At 41.1% G+C, this 25,788-nt stretch overlaps 2 protein-coding genes across 2 annotated transcripts; both read right to left on the bottom strand.

The window, feature by feature from the left end:
- Window positions 1-1,270: 1,270 nt before the first annotated feature.
- Window positions 1,271-2,212, bottom strand: LOC138770501 (olfactory receptor 5V1-like). The gene has a single exon (XM_069949607.1). It carries the CDS (start codon window positions 2,210-2,212, stop codon window positions 1,271-1,273), a length of 942 nt encoding a protein of 313 aa, XP_069805708.1.
- Window positions 2,213-13,013: 10,801 nt separating this feature from the next.
- On the bottom strand, window positions 13,014-21,449 carry LOC138770503 (olfactory receptor 10AG1-like). Its single transcript, XM_069949608.1, has 2 exons — window positions 21,271-21,449; window positions 13,014-13,962 (listed from the first exon to the last, which is right to left on the bottom strand). Exons 1-2 carry the CDS (start codon window positions 21,447-21,449, stop codon window positions 13,014-13,016), a joined length of 1,128 nt encoding a protein of 375 aa, XP_069805709.1.
- Between the last annotated feature and the right edge of the window lie 4,339 nt (window positions 21,450-25,788).

A 25,788-nucleotide genomic window follows, 5' to 3' on the forward strand; every position in this document is an offset into this window, starting at 1 on the left:
CCAAGGTGGACTCCAACATTATAGGCTCCTCAGCAGTCAGTGGAATAGTAAGGGACACAGCAGTCTTGGGAGGAGTCAAGGAAGACCTGGCTAACTGGCTCTGATGTGGTATAATATCTGTCACCCCGTTTCTCCCGCCGTGTCTCTCTGTTGTCTGTTAATGGAAACAGCAGGTGTCATTAAAGGGGTTATCCAGCGCTACAAAAACATGGCCACTTTCCCCCTACTGTTATCTCCAGTTCAGGTGCGGTTTGCAATTAAGCTCCATTTACTTCAATGGAACTGAGTTTCAAAACCCCATCCAAACTGGAGACAATAGTAGGAGGAAAGTGGGCATGTTTTTGTAGCACTGGATAACACCTTTAATTCACTGAGTGAGTCAGGGGTATGGTGACTAACCATCATATCTTTTATATCCTCTGACAACCCCTGACAAAAAATAGTCTTTAATGGGGAATCAAGCCACCCAGTCACTGCACTCCACTGTCTGAATTCTCAGAAGTAGTCCTCTGCTGTGTGGCGACCTTGCTGAATGGACAGCAAATGGGACTCAGCAAGGGCGGCATGGTTTGGGTAGTCACAAATTTGTCCTAGGGATGAGAAAAAATTGGACTGAACTCCATTCAAAGGCCAAAATGTCAAGATACCAGTAAATCAATGCAGGAACAAACGCTAGGTCAAGGAGAAACTGAAGGTATGAGACGCTATTGCAGGCAAGAAGGATGATAAGGGGAACAGTCTTATGGAGGCTGGAGTCCCAGCCCCATACCATGATTGGGGCAGTTATAGCTGGAGCAGTTATAGCCGCCAGTAACATTCACTTTTAGGGTATAAACCCACACACCGTATATGCAGCAGATATGCAACAAATACGCAGCAGATTTGTTGGTACAGATTTGATGCTGTGTTCAGTTATTTAGATCTAATCTGCTGCGATTTTGCTGCGATTTTGCTGCGAGTTTGCTGCGTATCGCAGCAGTAAACACGCTGCATATACGGTGTGTGGGTTTATACCCTTAACAACAATATTCAGCTGGGGGCAGTGAAGCCCCAGCCGAGGCAACAACTAAGGACACTGCTGGCGTGCGCATAACAACTGACCTGGCCGGTCGCCAGGGCCGGAGACGCTTTCGGCACTAGCAGAGAGCTGACTGCGTGCTGCTGAAATGTGGAGAGCAGCGCACGGCCAAAATCTGACAATATTTCAAGTTGTTGGAACTGTGCCTTATTATGTGCCTACACATATATATTTTTATCAAAGGCAAGTTGCTTACAAAACTTTCGAGGAAAGTTTTAAAAGTTGCCTAAATTGTTTTCTTAAAGAATTTCTCACATCTCTGTTTCTTAAAGTATAAATGTATGGGTTCATTGTTGGAGTAACAACAGTATACATGAGCGCAAGAAATTTATCATACCGACTGCCCTTAGGCCTGATGTATACAGCAATAACTGTGCAATAAAACAGACAAGCAACAATAAGATGAGAGGAACATGTTGAAAACGCTTTCTGTTTGCCTTCTGTACTCTCAATTTTTAACACAGTAAATATAATGTGAGTGTATAACGCTACAATAGTCATGAACGGAAACACTACAGAAAGGACAGCTGCTAACTGAGTAGTCAAGTTGCTGAAAAGTGGGTTGGAACAGGCTAAATTCTGCAATGGAGCCAAGTCACAGAAGAACTGGTTAATTTCATTAGGGCCACAATATTCCAGAAGAGTTGTGCAGATCGTAGGTATGAAAGAAATGATGAATCCAGCCAGCCAGGGAAGCATGGCTAATTCAGAACAAAATGTCCGAGTCATTATAGCGGAATAACGTAAGGGGTTGTTAATAGCCAAGTATCGATCTAAAACCATCAAGGCAAGTAGGAAGCACTCAGTTTCACCCAAAGCATTTAAGGCATACATCTGGGCAAAGCAGCCAAGCATGGAAATGGTCTTTGTAGCCTGCATAAGGAGGGCTAAGAGTTTCGGAATAGTTACCGACACAAACATTATTTCTAGAATGGCAAAAGTAGTGATAAAAAAGTACATAGGTGTATGAAGAGAAGGCTCAAGTATAACTACTATAATAATAGCAATATTACCAAATATGCATACAATATATGCCAGGAGAGCGATATAAAAAAGGACGTTCTCAAATATATCAAAATCGGAAAAACCCAACAGAATAAATTCTGACACTGTGGTTTTATTATTTACTTGCATTCTGTTAACAATAAATGATCAAAGCGGGGGAAAAACACAGTTAATATTCGCAACTAATATTCAATTTTACTTCTCTTGTTCACATTTTGCATATAGAGTTACTTCATTGTTACTTTCTATATACATTGTATTAAATAGTCCTGTATGGATTGTGGGACACAGCTTTTATTATAGCCCAGAGCTGTATTTACAATGCTTGTTGCCAAACTCCCAACATGTTAGATAACCAATAGAGATGAGCGAACCGGGTTCGGGTTCGAGTCCATCTGAACCCGAACTTTCGGTATTTGATTAGCTGTGGGTGCTGAACTTGGATAAAGCTCTAAGGTTGTCGAACATGCTCAAGGTTTGCTCATCTCTAATAACCAACTAATGTCCTAATTTATTATTATTATTATTATTATTATTATTATTATTATGTTCTCATTAACATATGTTTTTTTTTATTAAAAGCACTTATTTGAGCTATTGCTTTTCAAGTATCGCTCATATAATTCCACTGTGGAGCTATGTATTATGCCTGTCAGCATAAAACTGATAGACAATCTACTGCAAGTAGACACATTGACATCGCACACCTGGAGACCCTCATTAAGCAACCAAAGACTACAAAATTATATAAAGGGCTATGATTTTTTTTATTTTTATTCTAACCACAGCTCATCTTTAACTACAGCAAACATCCAATCCTCACCGTCTAACTATTTAGATAAGAGAATAGACAGAGGTGGGGGACTTCTTTGTCACATCTGGTAACATTTTGCATCATAGGCCTTGTGAAGGCCTTCAAGTCTACCCTAACCCTAAAGACATGCTTCTTAATCTTTTCCTACTGAACCCAGCAGACCAAAGTGATGTCTGGGCCTCTTCAGACTTACCAGGAGGATGCTGAGGCCTCACCATGTGTGGTGGAGGTCCATGCAAAAACAAAAACTATTGCTCAGTCTACCCATCATTTGTCTCCTAAACACTGTATAATGGGCACTGGGCAGCTTATAGTCATTTTTGTGAAAATTACTATCTCTAGCTGTGCCTCACCAACAGCTAGGGGATACCTCACTGGTGAGGCCCACCTTACAGTTTGAGAAGGACTGCCCTAAAGGAAGAGTGCACTGCAATAGATGCAATAATTTTTCAGTGTGCTATAGGAATGATTAAACAATTGTATGCTCAAGTCCCCTAGGACACTTAAGGGGTTAAAACCCTTTTTAACCCCTTCCAGCTGGATCGCTTACTGGCACATCCAATTCTGCATACCATTATGGCAGATGAACGTGCCGGTATGTGACAGGGATGACATGGGAGCAGGAGCTACGCTCATGTCTTCTGCGGGGGAGGGGGGGGAGCTGTCAGTGTTAGCCGATTAGTGATAAGCCTGGATCTTGGCAGTTAACCCTATAGGTGCTGTGATCAGTGTGATTACATGCACCTATAGTGCTAAAAGAAGGGAGAATCCTTCTTTCATTCCCCATCCGGGCTTTGCGATGCGATAGCACAGCCATGATGGTTGCTGTGCCTAAGGCTGAGTCTGATCAGTTTTGCCTATTACAGAACTGCAATGCAATATACCTGTAATCAGGCAATTGCACAGTGAAGTCCCCAATAAAATAAAGTGTAAAAAAAATAAAAATACCCCAAAATTTTTTTACATATAATCCCCTCACATATAATCGAGCGTAATGACTTCGGCAAAAAAAAATGTTACATTTTAAACCTGCACAATGACTGCAGAACATTTACAGTGAAAAAAAAAATGCAAATTTTGAAAATTTTTTCATGAAAAAAATAGCGTTTTTCACAAAAAAAAAAATTGGCATATTGGCCAAAATTTACCACTAACTTAAAGTACAATATGTCACAAAAAAACAATCTCAGAATTAGAAACAAAAACTTCATGTAGCTACAACCACATACAGTGAGACAGGTTGGATTTAAAAACTAGGCTCCAGTCCCGATAGCCAAAATCATTTCGGTCCTGAAGGGGTTAAAACTGTAAAAACAAATCAAAATTCAATTTAAAAAATTCAAAAGACAAAAATAAACATAATTGGTGTCACCTTGTATGGAAATGCCTGAACTATTAAATAAGCAATCTTCCGCAAGGAACACTGTAAACGGAATAAAATACCTTGTTATTATTTTTTTTTTTGTTGTCCTATACAATATATGGTGCAATAAATGATGATGTTCAAAAGCGGAACTTATCCCAGAAGAAATAAAACCCTCATAATGTTCTGCAAATGGGGTAAAAGTTAAGACAAAGGAGAAAAAAAGAAAACATTATCGACGTAAAGGTAATTATCGCACACGTCTGAAAAAATTTCCTTTAAGTACTTCAACAATTCATCTATGCAGGGTGCTAAAACTCTTTTTCTTTGTTTAATAATCTTGATTACACATCACTTACTTGCTTGGTTTATTATAAAGCTATAAGCAACTTAAAAACAACATCATCTGAGGATTTGGCATGTTTACAATGAGTTACATTGAGTGGATGAATTACAATGAGTGGAGAACAGGTTATATATAAACCAGGCTATCTGTCAAATGACATAACCGCAACGGAATTGCATTAAGGAAAAAGACAAATTGATCTCAGGAGACATGATTTACTAATTAGAGAACTGTATTGTGTTAAAATATAATAAATGACGATCAGTTTATTACTGTTCTTTGAACATTGGTAAAAAAAAAAAAAGGGACTCTTTTAACCCTTTCCCGTCAGTGACATGTATATATATGTTCCTTTTGCACATACCCCGTGCAGTAGCAATGTATATATACGTTCCTGACTACAGGGGCATTGTAATGAGACCAGGAGCGCTGCAGAGAAAGCGTTTCCGCTCACATCAATCGATGCGATCCCGCAGCCGACTCTCATTAACCCCTTAAACACCGTAATCTACAGCGATCACGGCGCTTAAGGTGGTCAGTGACAGATCAAGCAGCTGTCACTGAGTGATTAGGGGCCCGATGGCATGTGCCGACAGGCGGGGGTAAGTTCCTTACCCTCTTAGGCAGGCTCCATACCCTCTATACCCTCCTTACTGCTCTTAGGCAGGCTCTATACATAGATCGCTGACAACACTGATCTATGCTATGCTATGGCATAGCATAGTTCAGTATATGCAATCTAATGATTGCATATTTTAGAGTGATAGACGAGTAAAAAAAAGGAATAAAAAAGTTTTATAAAAGTATTTAAAAAAACCTCCCAATAAAAGTTTAAAAGACCTCCTTGCCCATTATAAAAAAAATAAATATAAATAACTAAACATATTACATATCGTAGTGTGCAGAATTGTCCAATCTATTAAAATGTAACATTATTGTTCCCACACGGTGAACGGCAGAAATGGAAAACAAAAAAACGCACCGGGATTGCTGATTTTATTAAATTATATATCACAAAAAAAATAATAAAAAGCAATCAAAATTTTTCTGTTACACCAATATGATATTAATAAAAACAAAAGATCATGGCACAAAAAATGACACCCCAAACAGCCCTGTAGGTGGAAAACTAAAAGCGCTATGGCTCTTAGAAGGCGGGAAGGAACATTGCATTAATCTGACTTTTGTGCATCAAACGGCTCTGTCTTGAAGGGGTTAAAAATATAAAATAAAGTTAATTGTAGATGTTTTAATAATAGCAACAAATATATACTGTCGACAGGGCCTAATAGGGGACATCAGACTAAGGGACACAGTGCCTTTAATAGGGTGCACCGATTTTAGTAATATGCCAGTGAGGCTGTTTGGTGCCCTGAGGGCGGGACTTTACCCCTCAGTGCACTTAAGCAGCTGACTATCTGGTTCTCTTACTACTCATTTAATGAATACTGCGGCTATTTCTGAAAGAGGAGTGGGTGGTAAAGTTGCACCCTCGTTCACCAAATAGCCTGACTAGCAGCATGTTAGTAAAAAGCTTGTTACATAAAAACAGCACACTAAGTGCTTCTTCCCAGCGTCCTCTACTAGACTCTATCATTTTACATAACAGATTAGAAGGAGTTAAATGGAAAGTCTTTAGAAGACATATCAAGCACTAAAGTGTTATGTAGAGTACACAGTCTATATAATATTAACTGGATTGTATCTTCACAGCCTGACTCACCGAGGTGAATATACTTGGTTACTCATGAATAGTTGTGTTGCAATACCCTATAGTAGGATGTAAAGTGGTAACGGTTGTGGCTTCAATATTGATACTTCATTTAGTATCATGTTCACACAACATCCTTTTTTGGCCGTTCCGCAACAGCTTTTTTTTTTTTTTCTTTTGGACGGCAGTCATTTTGGCACCAGAATGCAGCAGTTTTATGCAAATTACATGTTGGCGCCAAAGTGACGGCCATTCAAAAAAGCCTTAAAATGGCCAAAGAAAGACGTTGTGTGAACATAGCTAATGGCTGTATCCATGTTTTTCAGACAGCATGCTCAAATTTTGCTCAGCTCTAGCTGAAACACATTTATACATGAAGGCTTGTTTTTTGCTGAATCAACTGTACTTTGCAATGGCATCCTTCATTTTACCAGTGCCACTCGCTGTGCAGTAAAATTGACATGTGAACTTTATTTAGTAGCAGTAAAACTGGCCTAACCTTTTTTTTTTGTTGGGGGGGGGGGGGGGGGGGAGAGAAAGGAAAGGAGGATAAGTTTCACAAGTAAAAACTAAATAGATTCTATAATGTTAAATGGTTAACATGGCGGCATAATGACATAATTAAATGATATGATTGATGTGATTGTGTGATGTGTCCCTCCGGCGCATCTTCATATAAGATAAGGTGGATTTAAGTAATTTGTTGATCTGACCTGGGTGTCCGGCGTCGCCGCTCTGGGTATCACATCCTGAGTGCTTCTATGAGGGGTAGTGTTGATATGCCAGTACTTCCTCAAAAGTAAAAAAAAAAAAAAAAAAAAAATACTTAATCTTTATTCTTTAGGTCAGTACAATTATCGTGATACCAAATTATTTGTTTGTTTGTTTTTTGTGCTTGATTGCAATGACATAACATTTTTTAGTTTAGACAGTTATGTATGTGGTGATACCAAATATTGTAATTTTGTTTGTATTTATATTTTCCTTTTTGGAAAATGGTAAAAGAGGGATGGTTGGACAGAGAATTGGCTCCAGTCATATGAGGTCAGCTCCAGTGTTCTCAGAAGCTGAAGTTGCAGAGGAACTTGCCTGTTTAACCCATTAAGGACAGAGCCAATTTCGATTTTTGCATTTTCGTTTTTTCCTCCTTGTGCATCAAAGGCCATAGCACTTGCATTTTTCCACCTAGAAACCCGCATGAGCCCTTATTTTTTGCGTCACTAATTGTACTTTGCAATGACAGGCTGAATTTTTGCATAAAGTACACTGCGAAACCAGAACAAAAATTCAAAGTGTGGTGAAATTGAAAAAAAAAAAACGCATTTTGTTTATTTGGGGATAATGTGTTTTTACGCCATTCTCCCTGGGGTAAAATTGACTTGTTATGCACGTTCCTCAAGTCGTTACGATTAAAACGATATATAACATGTATAACTTATATTGTATCTGATGGCCTGTAAAAAATTCAAACCATTGTCAACAAATATACGTCACTTAAAACCGCTCCATTCCCAGGCTTATAACGCTTTTATCCTTTGGTCTATGGGGCTGTGTCAGGTGGCATTTTTTGCACCATGATGTGATCTTTCTATCGGTACCTTGATTGCGCATATACGACTTTTTGATCGCTTTTTAGTACAATTTTTCTGGATTTGATGCGACCAAAAATGCGCAATTTTGCACTTTGGGATTTTTTTGCGCTGACGCCATTTACCGTGCGAGATCAGGAACGTGATTAATTAATAGTTCGGGCGATTACGCATGCGGCGATAACATCCCGGAGGAGCAATCTCTGCCACTAGACACCAGGGAGACGCTGGATCCGGTAATCGGATGCAGCTGTCATGTTTGACGGCTGCATCTGATTACTGTATTAGCGGGCACGGCAAACGGACCGTGCCCGCTAATACCTACGACGGTCCCGGGCTATAAGCGGCACCCGGGACCGCCGCGGTTCACAGCGGGGTCGCCGTGGGGCCCCGCTCTGAACGCCCTTACCGGCAATAGGGCGTACCTATACGCCCTTTGTCGTTAAGGGGTTAAAGCGCAACTATAAAATATTTTGATCATTCAGTTTTAGTTAGCTTAGGTCATGATAACACTTTTTGCAATATACATTAATAACCTAAAATGAACAGTTTTTTTTAAATATATAAGGCTGACTATGCCCTAATAGCCCTCTCTGGCTCTGACTTATTTCTGCATTCCTGCTGGACACGCCCCTCCCTGCAGATCCTTCCTGAGTGTACCGACTCTGACAGGAGGATCAGATAACAGCCCTGACACAGAGAGAAACATAAACAAACCCTCCTCCCCCCTCCTAGCAGCACGCTCTCCCCCCTCCCCTCACAGAGGTGACTAAGCAGAGCTGAGGGTGTTGTGTGTGAGGAGCAGCGCAGGGGAAGAGCTGGATGGAGGGACAAGTACTCAGTGCTTCACCCAGGGGGGGCATCCCAGCCATGACCCAGCCAATGTTCTGCATGAGGGAGAGTGGGTGAGTCACTGAGGGGAGGACTACAAGTCCCAGCACAACACAGCTGTAGTCCTTCCATAGTACATACAACATTCACTATCAGATGTCTGCAGCAGGTGCCCCCACCTGCATAGCTGACATTATCCTACAGTGTAATAAGAGCAGATGACTGTATCTAATCCCACTGTGTGTGATACCATCTGCTGGGGCTCTGTATCTAATCTTACATTGTGATACTGTATGCTGGGGCTCTATCTGATCCTGCTATGTGTGATACATCTGCTAAGGTGCTGCTCAGTGGATAGAGGGACGCAGCCAGGGAGATGAGGGATAGGCCACGCCCACTTTGTCTCAGCTAGGAGAAAAATTCATTTATTCCTCTGAGCCAAACAACTGGGGATATCTCAGCGAGCGCACACGCTATCAACACAGTTTAGGGCTCTTTTTAAAAGGTAACATGAGGGCTTTTTATTTGAGGAATTTCATTTTTTGGCTACTGAAATTATAGTTGTGCTTTAAAGTTGAATGAGGCGATGGGTCCAGATGGTGTCCACCCCAGGGTTCTTAAAGAACTCAGATCTGTGATTGTTGCCTCCCTCATAGATCTGTATAACCAATCCCCGCTAACAGACGATGTTCCAGCTGATTGGAAGATGGCCAATGTTATGCTCATCCACAAGAATGGTAGTAGAGAAAAGCTCAGTAGCTACAGACCAGTTAGTTTAACATCTGTAGAAGTAATGATGGAAACTCTTCTAAAAAAGAACATAATGGATCACCTAAGAATCAACAATGTGTTGCATCCAAACCAGCATGGCTTTACTGCGGGCAGATCATGTAAGACTAATCTTTTATTTTTTTTAATTATGTCACAAAAGTGCTGGATGAAGGTGGTGCCGTGGATATTGCCTATCTGGACTTCAGCAAAGCCTTTGAAACAGTTCCCCATAAAGAGCTGATAGAGAAGTACCATTAGAAGTTGATGGTGGAAGTAGTAGGGCGTTGGTGGATTACTGACAGTTATTATGTTGCCAGACACATTTTTATTAAAGGACTGAAGATGTAACCAGACAGGGTTAAATTAAACCAGCAGTGGTGGATCACTGACATACAATCACAGTTGTAATGCTGGAAGACATGATTTTAATAAAGGACTAAAGATGTAACCTGACAGGTGATTTAAATGGTTAAAGTAAACTGACAGCAGTGGATCACCAAAGAACTATCATGAATTTTATGCTGCCAGGCATAGTTTTATGTGGACTAAAAATGTAACCTGAGAGGTGATTCAAAGGATTAAATTAAACCGATAGCGGTGGATCACTGACGTACAATCACAGGTATTATGCTGCCAGACACAGTTTTAGTAAAGGAATAAAGATGTAATCTGACAGGTGATTCAAAGGGTTATGTTAAACCAGCAGCAGTGGATCACTGACGTACAATCAAAGGTGTTATACAGCCAGACACGGTTTTAGTAAAGGAATGAAGATGTTAACTGACAGGTGGTTCACAGGGTTAAATTAAACCAGCAGTGTTTGATCACTGACGTACAACCACAGGCATTATGCTGCCAGACACAGTTTTATTAAAGGAATGAAGATGTAACCAGACTGGTGAGTCAAAGGGTTAAATTACACTGACAATAGTGGATCCCTGACGTAGAATAACAGGTATTATGCCCCCTGACTCCTTTTTTTCTCCCTGCCTCTCCTGGGAGAGGTAGGAAGAATGGCGACTGACAGCATGCTCCAGTATATATACTGAATCTTAGTTTGGGACGTTTGGTTCACTCATCTCTACGTGGCACCCTATGCTCGGGTACTATGGAACAGGACGTGTATACTATATGCCTCCTGTGCAGGGAACACTTGCTGGACCAGGTCCATAGTTACCACATCCACAATATCCCATCTCTTTATATTATCTGGACCCCCAGTGGTCCTAAAAATAGCAAGATTAGTGAATGAAGATAGCTGCATTTCAATGAACCATGTTTCTCTGGGTAGTTTACTATTCAGGAAATCACAGAAAAGATCATTGTATATAGAAATATTAAAACTTAACTTTATTAGACTAAAAAAATATAAGCAATTGACGACCAGTAAATTCAACGGGCAAAAAGGAAAAGATATGGGATAAATGCAGACAATGCTAACTTCCCATCCAGTAGCTCTATCTCTGCCTTATGGGAGCGCACACCTGCCATTTGATGTCCCCAATCTTAAGTTCCTTGCTGTGCCAAAGTGAAAGACAAAATAAAAAGGGAAGAGAACTGTCATATAATATGCAAAATATGTAAGGTCACATATAACATATTCCTCAGGGAGCCATGACACGACCTCACATACACATGTACATTTTACAGTCCTAGAGCCAAGGAATAGTTGCTAACCTCCATTAATTATAGAAAATGTGTTCAAAAAATGTATACTATAAAAGACAACATGTTATAGTTGACAGGGGAAGCAAATTAGTGCTACTTCGCTTTCTTTCATATATGCTCTGATATTCTTCCAGCTGGTATTTTTGTGACTTGATCTTTCCCAGTCCCCTTCAGCAGAAGTCAGTGATAGAGCTACTGGGAGGTAGGTTAGTGCAGTCAGTACATAAACCTTATGCCTCTTTTTATGCGTCTGTCACAAATTGCTGCTTTATATTAAGTCAAATAAAAGTAAAGTTTTAATATGTCTCTTTACAATGCTCTTTTCAGTAAGTTTTTGGAATTTTGGAGTCCCCTAGATACATTTAGTAGTCAACTGTTATTACCTGATGGTAACATTCAGTCAGAGAAGGGACGAGGAAGACACAGACAGTGGACCCTGCACTTGTTCCCACCCACTGTCCCTGCCTACTTGCCACAATCAGCCCTAAGTGGCTGTGGACACCTTGGCGACAGTATTTGACGATAAAGTATTTGGTACACTAAATGCAGACAAGACAGACACACAGTAAAGAAGGATCAAAAAGCCAAGGTCACAACCTGAGGTACCAGATCATAGTCCAAGACAATAGTCAGGGTTCACTTCCTGGATAACATGGTGATGTAACTTCCTGGATAACATGGTGATGTCACTTCCTGGATAACATGGTGATGTCACGACCCGACTTCCAGAGCTGTGCGGGCTGTGACTGCTGAGGAGGATGATGGCAGGGGACACTGAGGGACACAGGGCACTGGAGGGACACTGAGCATTCCTCTTCTATCATCCTTTCCAGCAGCCACAGCCCGCACAGCTCTGGGAGTTGGTTGTAACATCCCCATTTTATCCAGGAAGTGAATCCTTGATGCAGTAGTAAGTGCAGGGAAAAAAAGCACTTTATGTTCATTTCCCATAATAAGTGTATATTGGTAATTTGTATAACTTTTGGTGTACAATACTTTAATAAAAAATTTTGCCAGACTTCTCCTTTAATAGCCAGCGAGGGGTAAATATACTGGAGATGTTTTAAAGGAGGTCAGGGGTCTAGCCCAGACTGTGATTGGACCAGAGACCCAGGCTGACAAGGTGAAGGATAAGTGGAAAGGCAGAGTTAAGTGTACAGAAGTATCTGTTAATTGGCCGGGGTATCTATGCAGGGAAGAGATGGGTGTGGTAAAAAAAATCAATTACTGAGGTAGACGGAGCAGGACAGTGTTCAGACAAATGCAAAAACATGATACAAACACAAAAACCTGACTACAGTCTCGGTCACATACCACGTCCAGAGGGTCACGTCTAGCTTAAAATTGATATGGGAATGACATCAACACTACTGTTTTACATCGCTGGGGTCATGGTTTTCGTTTGGGCACTCTGGTTTGCAAAAAACAAGTCATGTGGATCTTCATAACAGAATTCAATGGCAACGAGATGAACAACTGTGATGCAAACTGGGCCTTGGTACTTTCAAGCTGGAATCCGAGTCCGACTTAAAGCATACCTGTCACTTACAAAAACCTTTGAGATGTCCTAGGGACATGTGAAAAATGTTATCAGCCAGGGACTGATCATTCACACACTGGCCTATGAGTAGGACAAGTGGGAAGATGACTATGATTCTCTCCCTGCTCTGAGTTAATGAGACCTAGATGGCCAAATACAATAGCATTGGGATTCTGTATAGGTCATATGACAGAGCCAGGAGTGAACATACTAAGCATGCTGGCCCCAAACCAATTAACCCTAATGGATCAAATTTTTTTTTTTCAATGATAGATAACCATTAATGTCCATATCATATCAACTTGGAAACCTGATATATTGTCTTATAGTCTTTCTTAAGGCATGTTTTACCTCTGTGTTTCTGAATGTATAGATAAATGGGTTCAGAACTGGTATTATAACAGTGTACATGAGAGCGAGGAACTTGTCATAGTGACTGCCTTTAGGCTTGATATATACAATAATAGCCGAACCGTAAAACAGAGATGCCACGATGAGATGAGATGAGCATGTTGAAAAGGCTTTAGTTTTACCCTCAGTACTGTTAATTTTTAGAACATTATGTATAATTTTAGTGTAAAAACCCATTATAGTAAAAAAGGGCAAAACAGTTGCCAGAAAAGCTGCCATACTGGTAGTCATATTACTAAAAAAGGGGTCTGAACAAGCTAAGTTTTGCAGTGGTGCCAGGTCACAAAAGAAGTGGTTAATCTCATTTGGTCCACAGAAGTCCAATAGAAAAGTGATAATACAAGGAATAAAAGAGGTAATAAAACCAAGAAGCCACGGCAGGGCAACCAACCTATGACAGAATTGACTATTCATTATGCCTGAGTACCGTAATGGATTACAAATGGCTAGATATCTGTCAAAAACCATTAAAGCCAGCAGGAAGCACTCTGTTTCTCCTAGGGCATTGAAGGCATACATCTGGACAAAACAGCCAAAAAATGAGATGGTCTTATTTGTCTGAATGAGAATAGCTAGCAATTTTGGAATTGTTACTGAGGCAAACATTATCTCCAAAACAGTAAATACACTGATGAAGAAGTACATTGGCAAATGAAGAGAAGGTTCAGTCCTAACTAACAGAATGATAGTGACGTTTCCAAAAACACAAACGATGTAGGCCATAAGGACAGCACAAAAGAGTAACTGCTGAAATGAGTGCAGGGTGGAAAAGCCCAAAAGAAAAAAATAATTCACAATTGTTCTGTTGACCTCCTGCATTGAATTCATACAACACCTGCAAATAATATAATTAAAAAACAATTAAGATATAGTAGAATAGGATTATACAAAACATAAAATTTTATCATATTTTATTTTTAGACATAAGGAAGGTGAAAGTTAAATAATTACAAAAAATTTAATCAGAATATAGATAGATAGATAGATAGATAGATAGATAGATAGATAGAATATTATATAGAGAGAGACAGAGACAGAGTAAAGCCATGGCAAGGTTTGAATATTTAGGTTTAATAGTAAAAATGTTCCTAGATAACCATATATAGGTGTCATGTTAACCGCATATTGGAAATCTTTAAATATATGTTAAATAGTAATTTTTTATTATATGTTAACTTACTCATCCTTGTGCTATGTAGCGCCACTCCAGAGTCCCGTTCCCAGCCACTGGTGACCTGCTCCTAACTGCAAAGTCACTCCCCTCGTTGCCTGCTCAAGCAATCAGTGACTGGGGCGGGACACCACCCCAGTCACTGACTGGCTGATCGGACTGTCATTAAGCTGGGCCATGACGTTGCAGCTGCAAGAGCCGGGTACATGACGTAGTCAGTTTCAAGCTGCAGATGACATCCTGCGGCGGTCAGCAGGACTCTGGAGCAGTGCAATGGAGGCACAAGGAGGGGTGAATTTACTTGTATAGTTGCAAAAAAGTCAGCGGAGCTCAAAACACGGCACTAGCTCAGATATCTCTCCAAGGAAGGACCTAACAAAGGGATAGCTCCTGTAAGGAGACCACCAAAACCCTTTCAGTCAATATCCAACTCAATTACAAGTCTGATGATATGTCAAGGGAAATACCAAAGCCAGGTATCCATCCACAGACACCTGTTTCGGGGTGTTGCCCCTCAGCAATGCCTACTAGACCAATACGGTGAACGGATCACTGATCTAAGGGAGCTTTTCACATACACACTGCCCGAATGCCAATTCTCAGTTTGGTGGGACTTCCTCTTTAAATACTAGCAAAGCTTTAAATTGTCTATAGTTTATAGTTACACCCAGAATACGGTGCTTAACTACAATCTGTGGATACTAACAGGTCTAAATTGTGCTGGAAATCTATACCAGCTCTGAGATGGCACACATTTCTGAAGCTGTCACTTGGGCATCCTTAAACATGGTGGGATTTATCAAGAGTGTGTGATAAATACAGCACAATGGTACACTGGAAGTGGTCTTTCAGTCTTCAAAAGTTCCCCCTATATTTTACTGAGTAATGAATTAGTGTCTTTTCGGACTGGGCTGGAATACCAAACTCTAAACCAGACCAGAAGGACGGACCATGCAAATAACCAGGTTGCACATCAAAAAAGTATCTTTATTCCGTAACAATACTTAATACAAAAATGCAATGGCAGACATGAAAACTATTTGAACATATACATGCCTAAACTACCAACAATGTGTGGAAGGATACTGCACATGTTTATTTCACAAATAACGGCTGTTGTTTTGGCAATTACGGCCGTTGTTATGTAATATGGCTGTTTTTTTTACGTAGTGTGAACCCGGCCTCACCCTGTATTCTCGATACATCCCAGGAACTTCCCCTTCATATCAATTTTCAACATGGTGTATATGATTTTTATGTAAAGCCTCAATATAATAAAAAAAAGAAATGGTCAACTTCATTTGGTCCACAGAAGTCCAATGAAAAAGTAAAAATTGTGGGGGGAAAAGAGGTAATAAAACCAAGAAACCACGGCAGGGCAGCCAGTCTAGGACAGAATCGACTTTTAATTATGGCTGAATAACGCAATGGATTATTAATGGCCAAATATCGGTAAAAAAACATTAAAGCCAGCAGAAAGCACTTGGTTTCTCTTAGGGCATTGAAGGTACAGTATACATCTGGACAAAGCAACCTAAGAAGGAGATGGTCTTCCGATTGAGGATAGCAAGCAGTTTTGGATTTGTTACTTAGACTACCCTTATATCTAAAACAGTAAATAGACTGAGGAAGAAGTACATTGGAGAATGGAGAGAAGGGTCAGATTTCACTAATAAATAAAATAGTAAAATAATAGTAAAGTTTCAAAAGACACAAATAATGTAAGCCAGAAAAACGATATGAGGCTATGTTTACATAGCGTCAAAATGACAGCTGTTTTTATTAGATGGCCTCCATTTAGCAGCAAATAAAGGCTGTTGTTTTACAACAACGGCCATTATTATTATCAAAATATCAATACCAGGTGTCATTTTGACAGTGTGTGAATATAGCCTCAGGCCATTTGAGGACAAATAACAGCCATTATTTCATAATGACAGACGTTGTTTGTGCAGTAACTTTATTAGGACTTGAATGGCCAAAAATGACACTGTGGGAACTAGGTTAAAAGGCTGTAATAAAAAAAAGAAAGCAATATAAATGCACAAATATATAGTACTAATATTAAAGCGTTTGTAATATTTTTACAGACTGATCCCGTCTCAGCAATAGATTGCTATGGCCTGCAGCAGGCCAAAGCAATCTATGACCAATCTAATCGATATATATATATATATATATATATATATATATATATATATATATATACACACAGCATTTATCTCTATGAGAGATTAGTGCTGTGTATATACAAGTCCCCCAGGGGGACTTCTAGTTTATGTAAAAAAAAAAGTAAAAAAGTGTTTTTATTAATAAAAAATCCCCTCCCCTAATAAAAGTCCAAATCACCCCCCTTTTCACATTTTATAAATATAAATTAATAAATAAATAAATAAATAAGCATATTTAGTATCGCCACGCACATAATCGCCCAAACTATTAAATTATCACATTCCTGATCTTGCACGGTAAATGGCGTAAGCGCCCAAAAATTCCAAAGTGCAAAATTGCGCATTTTTGGTTGCATCAAATCCAGAAAAAATTTAATAAAAAGTGATCAAAAAGTCGTATATGCGCAATCAAGGTACTGATAGAAAAAGCAATACATATAATATATACAACAGACCCTGTACCTCATCCACCCTTCCCCCTGCTACAACCTAAAACCAACCCTCCCACCCCAACCCCCCCCCCACCCATTAGGGGAGAGAGAGAGGGACAAGCAAGAGGAAAAAAAAAAAAAAAAAAAAAACACATAATCAATTTATCCTATTTAAATCTTAGGTTCCAACGGGCCATCTGCCCCATCTCTTATGAAAGTTCTGTAGTCCTTCCTTTTTCCCCAGGAACCATGCCGCCTCATAACTCTTAATATTCTTCAAATGGGACAACCATTCGGATTTTACTGGAGGGTTCGGGGCAAACCATTTGTTAAGTATTTTGAGTCGTGCGTGGAAAAGGAGCTTAATTACCAGCCTATTATGTTCCTTTATCCCCGGTGAGTCTCCGAGTATCGCTACTAAGGGATATCTAGGGACTGTGCAGTGCAGTTTGTCATCTTTTTCATCAAACACGTTATTCCAGAAAACCTGGACCTTCTTACATAGCCAAAACAGATGCAATAGGTCGGCCCCAACTATCGCGCATTTAGGGCAGGACAAGTTGTTCCTTATTCCCATCTTATATAACTGCAGAGGGGAATAGTAACACGTGGAATATACGAAACTGAGTCACTTTATGTTCGTCATTAAGAGAGACCTTGTTAATATTAGCTACAATGTTCTCTCTATGCTCCATCCCAATCTCTCCTATGAGGCTCTCCCATCTGGACCAGCTCTTCCCTACTCTATCACATGAGTGAACTCCACTAAGTGTCTTGTATATAAAAGAAATGCGCTTTTTTCCTAATGTCTAGTTGTAACAAACCGAGAAATGGTGATAAATTCATCACCTTAAAAAAAGTGTTGTCTAAGGATTTAGACCTTGCGTGTAATACCTGATTATACAAAAAGGAGTGTGAGTTTGCTAAACCATATGTCTCAGACAGTTCTGAGAAGGAGCGCACCCTACCCCCCTCAAAAAGCTGCTGGACCCCAGTTATGCCCAGATTCACCCAGGAAAGACAGTTATGAATTTTAGTGAATTCTGGAAGATGGAGGTTATGCCATAACGGAGTGCATGGTAGGCTGCCCTCCACTCCGCACCAGGACCTAACCGCCCACCATACCTTATCTATTAATGTGCAAATTGACAATCCCTTAAATCTCCCACATCTTAAATTCCCTGATTCCAACAGTTCAAACCAGAGATCATGTCTGGATAAATCCCTTAAGTATTTGTGAAACATAACTTCATCACCCTTACAAATATTTGCAAAATGAGTCGCTAAAAAATACAAACGTAAATTTGGGAGGGAAAAACCTCCCCTATTTTTCGGTGCAGAGAAAAAAGAATACTTTAATCTTACCCTCTTTTGTCCCCAAATTAAACCTCCTAACATTGTTTCTACCTTTTTCAATCACTTAGAGCTAATCCAGATGGGAGAAGCCGCAAAAAGGAAGAGCAGCTGCGGCTGGACTACCATCCTAACCAACAATACTCTATCGGCCATAGAGATGGGAAGAAATTTCCACACTTTTATCTTCTTACTGAGTTTATTGGAGAACGGCGTTAAATTAACATTTACATACTGCATTGGATCCCTTGTAACCTTAACCCCTAAGTAATCAATATGATCGTTAATATTTAAGATCTTGAGTCTTCCTATTGGGGATCGAATCTCTTCATCAATTGGGAGCAAGAAAGATTTTTCCCAGTTGATGGAGAGACCTGAGAGCTCACCAAATTGCTCCAGAGACAGCATGATACCCGGGATCGCCTCCTCAGGGCGTCTAATAAACATCAGCAGGTCATCCGCGTAAAGAAGAATTTTAGAGGCATTACTATTCAGCCCAAAGCCAACAAACCCCGGGTACCATCTTGCCCAAGCCGCCAGAGGCTCTACATATAGTGCAAATAATAAGGGGGATAGGGGGCATCCCTGACGGGTTCCCCTACCAAGATTAAATATCTCGGAGGGGAGCCCGTTTAGGATTACTCTAGCAACTGGCGAGTTATATAGCATTTTAACCCAACCCAGAAATTTACCCCCCATTCCCAACCTCTCCATCGTAAACCACAGGAAGTCCCACTCCACCCTGTCGAACGCCTTACGGCGTAGATGCAAAACTCCCCGAAATCAAAACAATTTTTTTTTTTTTTTTTTTTCAATTTGACAGTGCAAATGATTTTTTTCCGGTTTCGCAGCATATGTTATGGAAAAATAATGCCTGTCATTGCAAAGTACAATTGGTTTAGCAAAAAATAAGTGCTCATATAAGTCTCTAGGTGAAAAAATGCAAGTGCTATGGACTTTTAAACATAAAATGGAATAAGCAAAAGCACAAAAACTAAAATTGGCTTTGACCTTAAGGGGTTAAAGAAGAAACAAATCAGGAAGGTAAACAAGAGGAACCAACTAATGAATTCTGATCTCGAAGGGAAGCTATTTAGCTCACAGACATGCAAAAGGAAAATCAACAAAAAACATATTGCACCATGACTCAAATTTCTCCTTAGGCTATGTTCACACACAGTATTTTTGCTCAGTATTTTGCAACCAAAACCAGGAGTGGATTAAAAACACAGTAAGACACTGTTGAAATTGAGTGGATGGCCATCATTTAATGACATTGTTTTGAAACAATGGCCATTATTTGCCATCAAATGACAGCCATCCACTAAATTTTAACAGTGTGTGTGAACATAGCCTTTCTGTGTTTTTAATCCACTCCTGGTTTTGGCTGAAAAATACTGAGCAAAAATACTGTGTGGGAACATAGCCATAAAGCTGCAACGATTTTACAGCTGTAAATAACCATGTTGTAATATTATTACATTATAGCTGTATTTTACTTTTTAACCATAAAATTGTAATGCATAGGCTGCTCTTAGTGTGAAATCCACTGTGAATGCGGTCCGTGTCAATGCAGCCTATTAAAGCAGATGTAAAACCGCAGGCACTGAAAGATTTTTAGTCATGTTAAAAATTAAAACCTGTGGTACAGCATCACACAAGGGTAAAATCTGTATAACATCATATGAAGAAAAATTGGAAGGTAAGAATAGGATTTTCTGTGTTTAGGTGATGTGTAGTAGCCTTCTATCATTTAATATAAATCTGTGAATATACAGCATAATCACTTACTTCAGTTACTGCCAGGAACAAATACATATAGTATAAAAACAAAGCAACCTTTATAATTTCTCAGCTTACCGCAAAGTCTTTTTATACTCTTTATTTCAAAGGGTGGTTAAAACAAGAGGGAATACTATGCCTGCTAATAATGTACTTTAATGGTGTCATTTGGAATCTATTAACTTCAAAGACACATATTCTGTTCTTAATTGTCTTAAAGTATTGTGTGGTATTTGGCAATAACACTATACACACAGAAGATCATGGTTTGTACTCCAATATCTAATACCAAGAGGGGCACAATTTCTAGGAGAAAAAACAGTTAGCTTTAGGCTATGTTCACACTACGTAAAACTACGGCCGTAGTCCTCGCCGCAGAACTACGGCCGTAGTTTTGCGGGGTGGAACATTACCTTACTTTCAATGGGATCCCGGCCAGAGCGTACACACATCGTATACGCTCCGGCAAATTAATTCCGGCCGCAGAAGGACCTGTCAGTTCACACAGTGAAGCGAGCGGCTCCGGCCGCTTGCTTCACTGTATGCTATGGGAAGCTCTGATGCGGACGCACGCTGATGCGCCCGCATCAGAGCTCCGCGGCCCGAAAGATCACCCGGCCGGTACTTAAGTACCAGCCGGGATGATCTGGGCTAAGACCGGCCGTTCCGTGACCCGGCCGGGGCCACGCAACGGCCGGATGTTCACGTAGTGTGAACTTAGCCTTAACATGTAAAGTAGTCATTTGCTTCACATGTTTAATTTCCAATTGTCATTATAAAATCCCAGTACCACCAGTCACCACTGAAAACAGTCAAGAACACCACCTGGTTATAAATCAAATCGTAGAAAGGAGTGTACAACTTAAAATATAACTTTTAATAATACCAATAAATTATTCCTCACAACACAAATACAAATCGCGGTCACCAGGACCACATAAGGAGCAATCACTGCAACAGCGAGTAATGATGCAACAATACAAAAACCTGCGATAGGTAAGTAGAACCGATGCACTCACCCCTCCAAGGTTTTCTGTCTGTTCCCAATATTCAGAATTCACTGGTATTTTTAGGGATGCCGTGTTCCACTTTCAGGTTCGTCTCCGGTTTCAGACTCCTGTCTGTGCTTGTCGTGTAGGATAAGCCGTCTCTCCCTTCTCACTCTCCGTACCCCATCCTACCCCTTTGTACTATCCCTGCTAAAAAGCAGTTTCCTGCAATAGACCCCCTCTGACGTCCGTTTCTGTCGATTTCTCGATATCCTCAGGGAGCGTGGGTATGGTAGGCAGACGAATCTTACAAGGTCTGCAGGGTAATGTTCAACAGCCGCTACAGTGGTAAACTTAGATGCCTGTGCCCATGCTGGTGCGCTGTGAGTACTGGAGTTGAGAGCACTGGCTCCTTGCTCGTTCATGCTGCTACCAATGCTACCATATATACACAAGTCACTGACTGTCTTTCTTGATTACCATGGTGGTGGTGTGTGGGGGGGGGGGGTTACATTTAGTCATGTTGCAAATGTCAGGGATGATCAAATGATGAGCGCAGAACTGGGTCCCATATATGATATATAGGGATTATAGGACACATGTGAAATTCAGTTGGTCATTTAACCCTGGGAAGAGTGACCGTTCCCAATCGATAGATCCACTGAGTTTCCTTCTTTAAAATCATTTTGTCCCAGTTGATGATTTCTATGCCCATGAAATCCCATGATTACCCTTCCCCCCATGGTAATCAGGAAAGACAGTCAGTGACTTGTGTATATATGGTAACATTGGTACTGGCAACACTGGCATATTGTAACACTGTAACAAATTGAGTAGGTTTACCGCTCAGACCACAATACTGCCAATGTTCGGTAATGGTTGATACCTGTGTCCCGATGTATACGGATCTAGGGCGGGTGCCGTAGGAAGCCCAGGAGCTCACTGGGTGTACACATAGAAATCCAAAGTTAAAAAAGTTCATGGCACTCCAATTCCCAAAATGATGATCCTTTATTTCATAGCAAGCAAGAATAAATCCACGTAAAAAACAAAGCGTGCACAGCAACGCGTTTCGACGTCTCCGTCTTTATCACAGCTTAAGATAAGCTGTGATAAAGACGGAGACGTCGAAACGCGTTGCTGTGCACGCTTTGTTTTTTACGTGGATTTATTCTTGCTTGCTATGAAATAAAGGATCATCATTTTGGGAATTGGAGTGCCATGAACTTTTTTAACTTTGGATTTATATTGTAACACTGCTACTTTCTAACCCCTGGATATCAATGTTATGCCCGGCTGGACGTTAACATTCTTATGCAATAATACAGTTTTAACCATCTAATGCTTATATATGCTCTTATTTGTCATGTTTTTTAAACCTCTGCTGAGACCCAGAGTAGTTGATACAATAGAGAAAAGAGGGTAGAAGTGAATTGAAAAGAGTTAAAATAGCTAGAGAGAGAGCACTTGCATACTACTCCTTAGCAAAGTAAGATGTCGCCAGACCGCATCGGGAGTGAAACGGAAGTAACGTCACAGACCTGGAAGTGCGGCGCATCAAGGCCAATTGTTTTAACAAACAAGGAGCCAGTGCTCTAAACTCCAGTGCTCACAGAGCACCAGCATGGGCCCAGGCAGCTAAGTTTACCACTGTAGCGGCTGCTGAACATTACCCTGCAGACCTTGTAAGATTCATCCGCCTACCAGATCCACGGTTATACTCAGTTATACTTATCGCAGGTTTTTGTATTGTTGCATCCTTATTCGCTGTTGTAGTGATTGCTCCTTATATGGTCCTGGTGACCGCGATTCGTATTTGTGTTGTGGGGAATTTTTTATTGGTATTATTAAAAGTTATATTTTAAAGTGTCACTGTCACAGTTTTTTGCAGAAATCAGTACAGGCGACTTTATTAAGAAACTTTCTAATTGGGTTTATTAGCCGAAAAAAGCATTTTATCATAAAAAAGCAGTTTAAAGCTTCCCCCCCTGTCTTCATGGTTCTCTATGGAGAGGGGAGGGGTGGAGGGAGATGAGGCACCAAAACAGGACAACAAAGAGTTAATTTACAGCTACGTCACCAGGCTATCTCTTCTGACGTCAGCACTGACCTCTCTGACCTCTGAATACTGTCTTTCACACAGCTCCCACTGTGTAATCATTTGTTCTCTGCTGGCGACTAATCTCCCTTCTCCCCTCTCCCTTCTCTATAGGTTAGACAGGGCTTGACTGATGTAAAAGAGTCGAGATTTCCTGATAATGAGCAGTGAATGAGAGAGAGGGGGGGGGGGGGACCTGGGGGAAGTCTTTTTGAATGCAGATAATGGCATAGTTGCCTAATAAACTTAATTAAAAGGTTTCTTAAAAATCTCCTGTACTGCGGATTTCTGGGGGGAAAAACCGACACACTTTATGTTGTACACCCCTTTGTGTGATTGGATCCAATTCTCATTATGCCTAGGAGCTAACAGTTCACTTTTTTTTTTACATTTGATTCATATCATAGCACGTTGTTCTTATTTAGAAACAAAATTGTGACCACCCATAGATTTATGGTGGTCACTAAGGCACCTATTTACTACAGTAGCCTAGCAACTCATTGTACGTCTCAGTATAACAGCCAGGGAGCTACCATGAGCTCTTGATAACCTTCTTTTTTTTCACCAGTGCTACAATGTTGACATAAAAAAGGAGAAATAATAGAAGTCTAGATACGTCAAGATTTGTAAAAAAAAAAAAAAAAAAAAAAACATAGTAAGAAAGCCCTATTAGGCCTCATTTAGTTCAGTGTTGCAGGGAGAGACAGGAGCGTGGGAGATAGGAGCAGGGGAGATGGGAGTGGGGATAGACAGGAGTGGGGGAGACAGGAGCAGGGGAGATAGGGGCGGGGACAAGAGCGAGGAAGATGGAAGCGGGGAGAGACAGGAGCAGGAAAGATGGGAGCAGGGAGAGACAGGAGCGTGGGAGATAGGAGCAGTGGAGATGAGAGTGGGGAGAGACAGGAGCGGGGGAGATAGGAGCGGAGAGAGACAGGAGCAGGGGAGATAGGAGCGGGGACAAGAGCGAGGAAGATGGAAGCGGGGAAAGACAGGAGCGGGGGAGGTGGGAGCAGGTAAAGACAGGAGCATGAGAGATAGGAGCGGGAAGAGACAGGAGTGGGGGAGATGGGAGTAGGGAGAGAAAGGAGCAGGGGAGATAGGAGTGGGAAGAGGCAGGAGCAGGGGAGGTGGAAGCAGGGAGAGACAAGAGCGGGGGAGATAGGAGGGGGAAGAGACAGGAGCAGGGGAGATGGGAGTGGGGAGAGAAAGGAGCAGGGGAGAGGCAGAAGTGTGGACAGGAGTGGGAAAGATGGGAGTGGGGGAGACAGGAGCAGTGACAGGAGTGGGAGAGATGGGTGCTGGTGACAGGAAAAGGAAGAGCCGGGAGAGCCATCCATGCCGTGATCCACATATGACCTGTCCTATTTTTTGCATCAAAGATCATGGCACAGATGACACCATGGATGGTATGAATGCCCTAAAATTGTCTGTGGTTGCGGATCTGCGACCACAAACAGTTTTACTGGACGTGTGAATAAGGACTTAATGTAAAGATCCCTACACACCTTATACTTTTGTTAACCGTTCCCACCGCTTTTCAGACTGACAGATCATTCGGCTATCAGCTATTTAAGGTGTATGGCCACCTTTTGTATCACATAGCACCACACAGCCAATTTCGTATGACTTGTTTTACTGTTGATATGTTATATGTATATGTGATACAAATTAATATATGGAAAATAAAAACTTTAATTTACCATTGGTTGCTGGCAGACATGGTAGTGTAGCCTGCAGGGTTTTTGGAAGTCTCAACACATTCTGTGCTATTATGGTAGCATGTTGTTAGTGATAGCTGGGGACCTGCCGCAACCATTGGTTGCTGGGAGACATGGTAGTGTAGCCTACAGGGTTTTTGGAAGTCTCAACACATTCTGTGCTATTATGATAGCATGTTGTTAGTGATAGCTGGGGACCTGCCGCAACCATTGGTTGCTGGGAGACATGGTAGTGTAGCCTGCAGGGTTTTTGGAAGTCTCAACACATTCTGTGCTATTATGGTAGCATGTTGTTAGTGATAGCTGGGGACCTGCCGTAGCTGTCAACACCAGAGCCGCACAGCGGTGCTGACAGTTAACCCTGTAGATACTGGGGTCGGTATGACTGCAGCATCTATAGGGATCCAGACAGCAAATTCTCCCTCTACAAAGGGAGAATTCTCTGTCTGGTAGCCATTGGGGCTCAGTGATGTGGTTGCACAGCCCTAATGATAGCCATGGAAACCGAAAGCCTCCAGCTTCTTGTTTCCTGGCTACACAGTAGGGAAGGTAGGGGAGACCCCTGCAGCCCCTTGTAGTGCGCGGATATGAGCTCTACCCCCTCCCCTCTCTCCCCTGCCACTGTTACAGGCTTCTAACATGGTCAGGGCGCAGAGCAAGGGACTTTAGCCTATGGGATCATTATGATCACATAAGCTGAAGTCCTTAAATGACCACGGCATTGAGGCATCAATGCCCATTGGTCGTGAAAGGGTTGACCAGAGTTCCCCAATAAAGTAGCTGTCCATGATTAGACAGGTATGGCTGATTTCTTTCACATCAGTCCCACACTGTTGTATAGATGGTGTGTATCACTACAGCTAATCTCCATTAACTTGATTTATTACTCTGAAATGGCAAGATTTTTTTTCAAAGTTGCCACCTGGGCATCCTCTTACATGTCTGGCT

The sequence above is a fragment of the Dendropsophus ebraccatus genome, chromosome 13 (genome assembly GCF_027789765.1).
Source record: "Dendropsophus ebraccatus isolate aDenEbr1 chromosome 13, aDenEbr1.pat, whole genome shotgun sequence".
Lineage (NCBI taxonomy): Eukaryota > Metazoa > Chordata > Amphibia > Anura > Hylidae > Dendropsophus > Dendropsophus ebraccatus.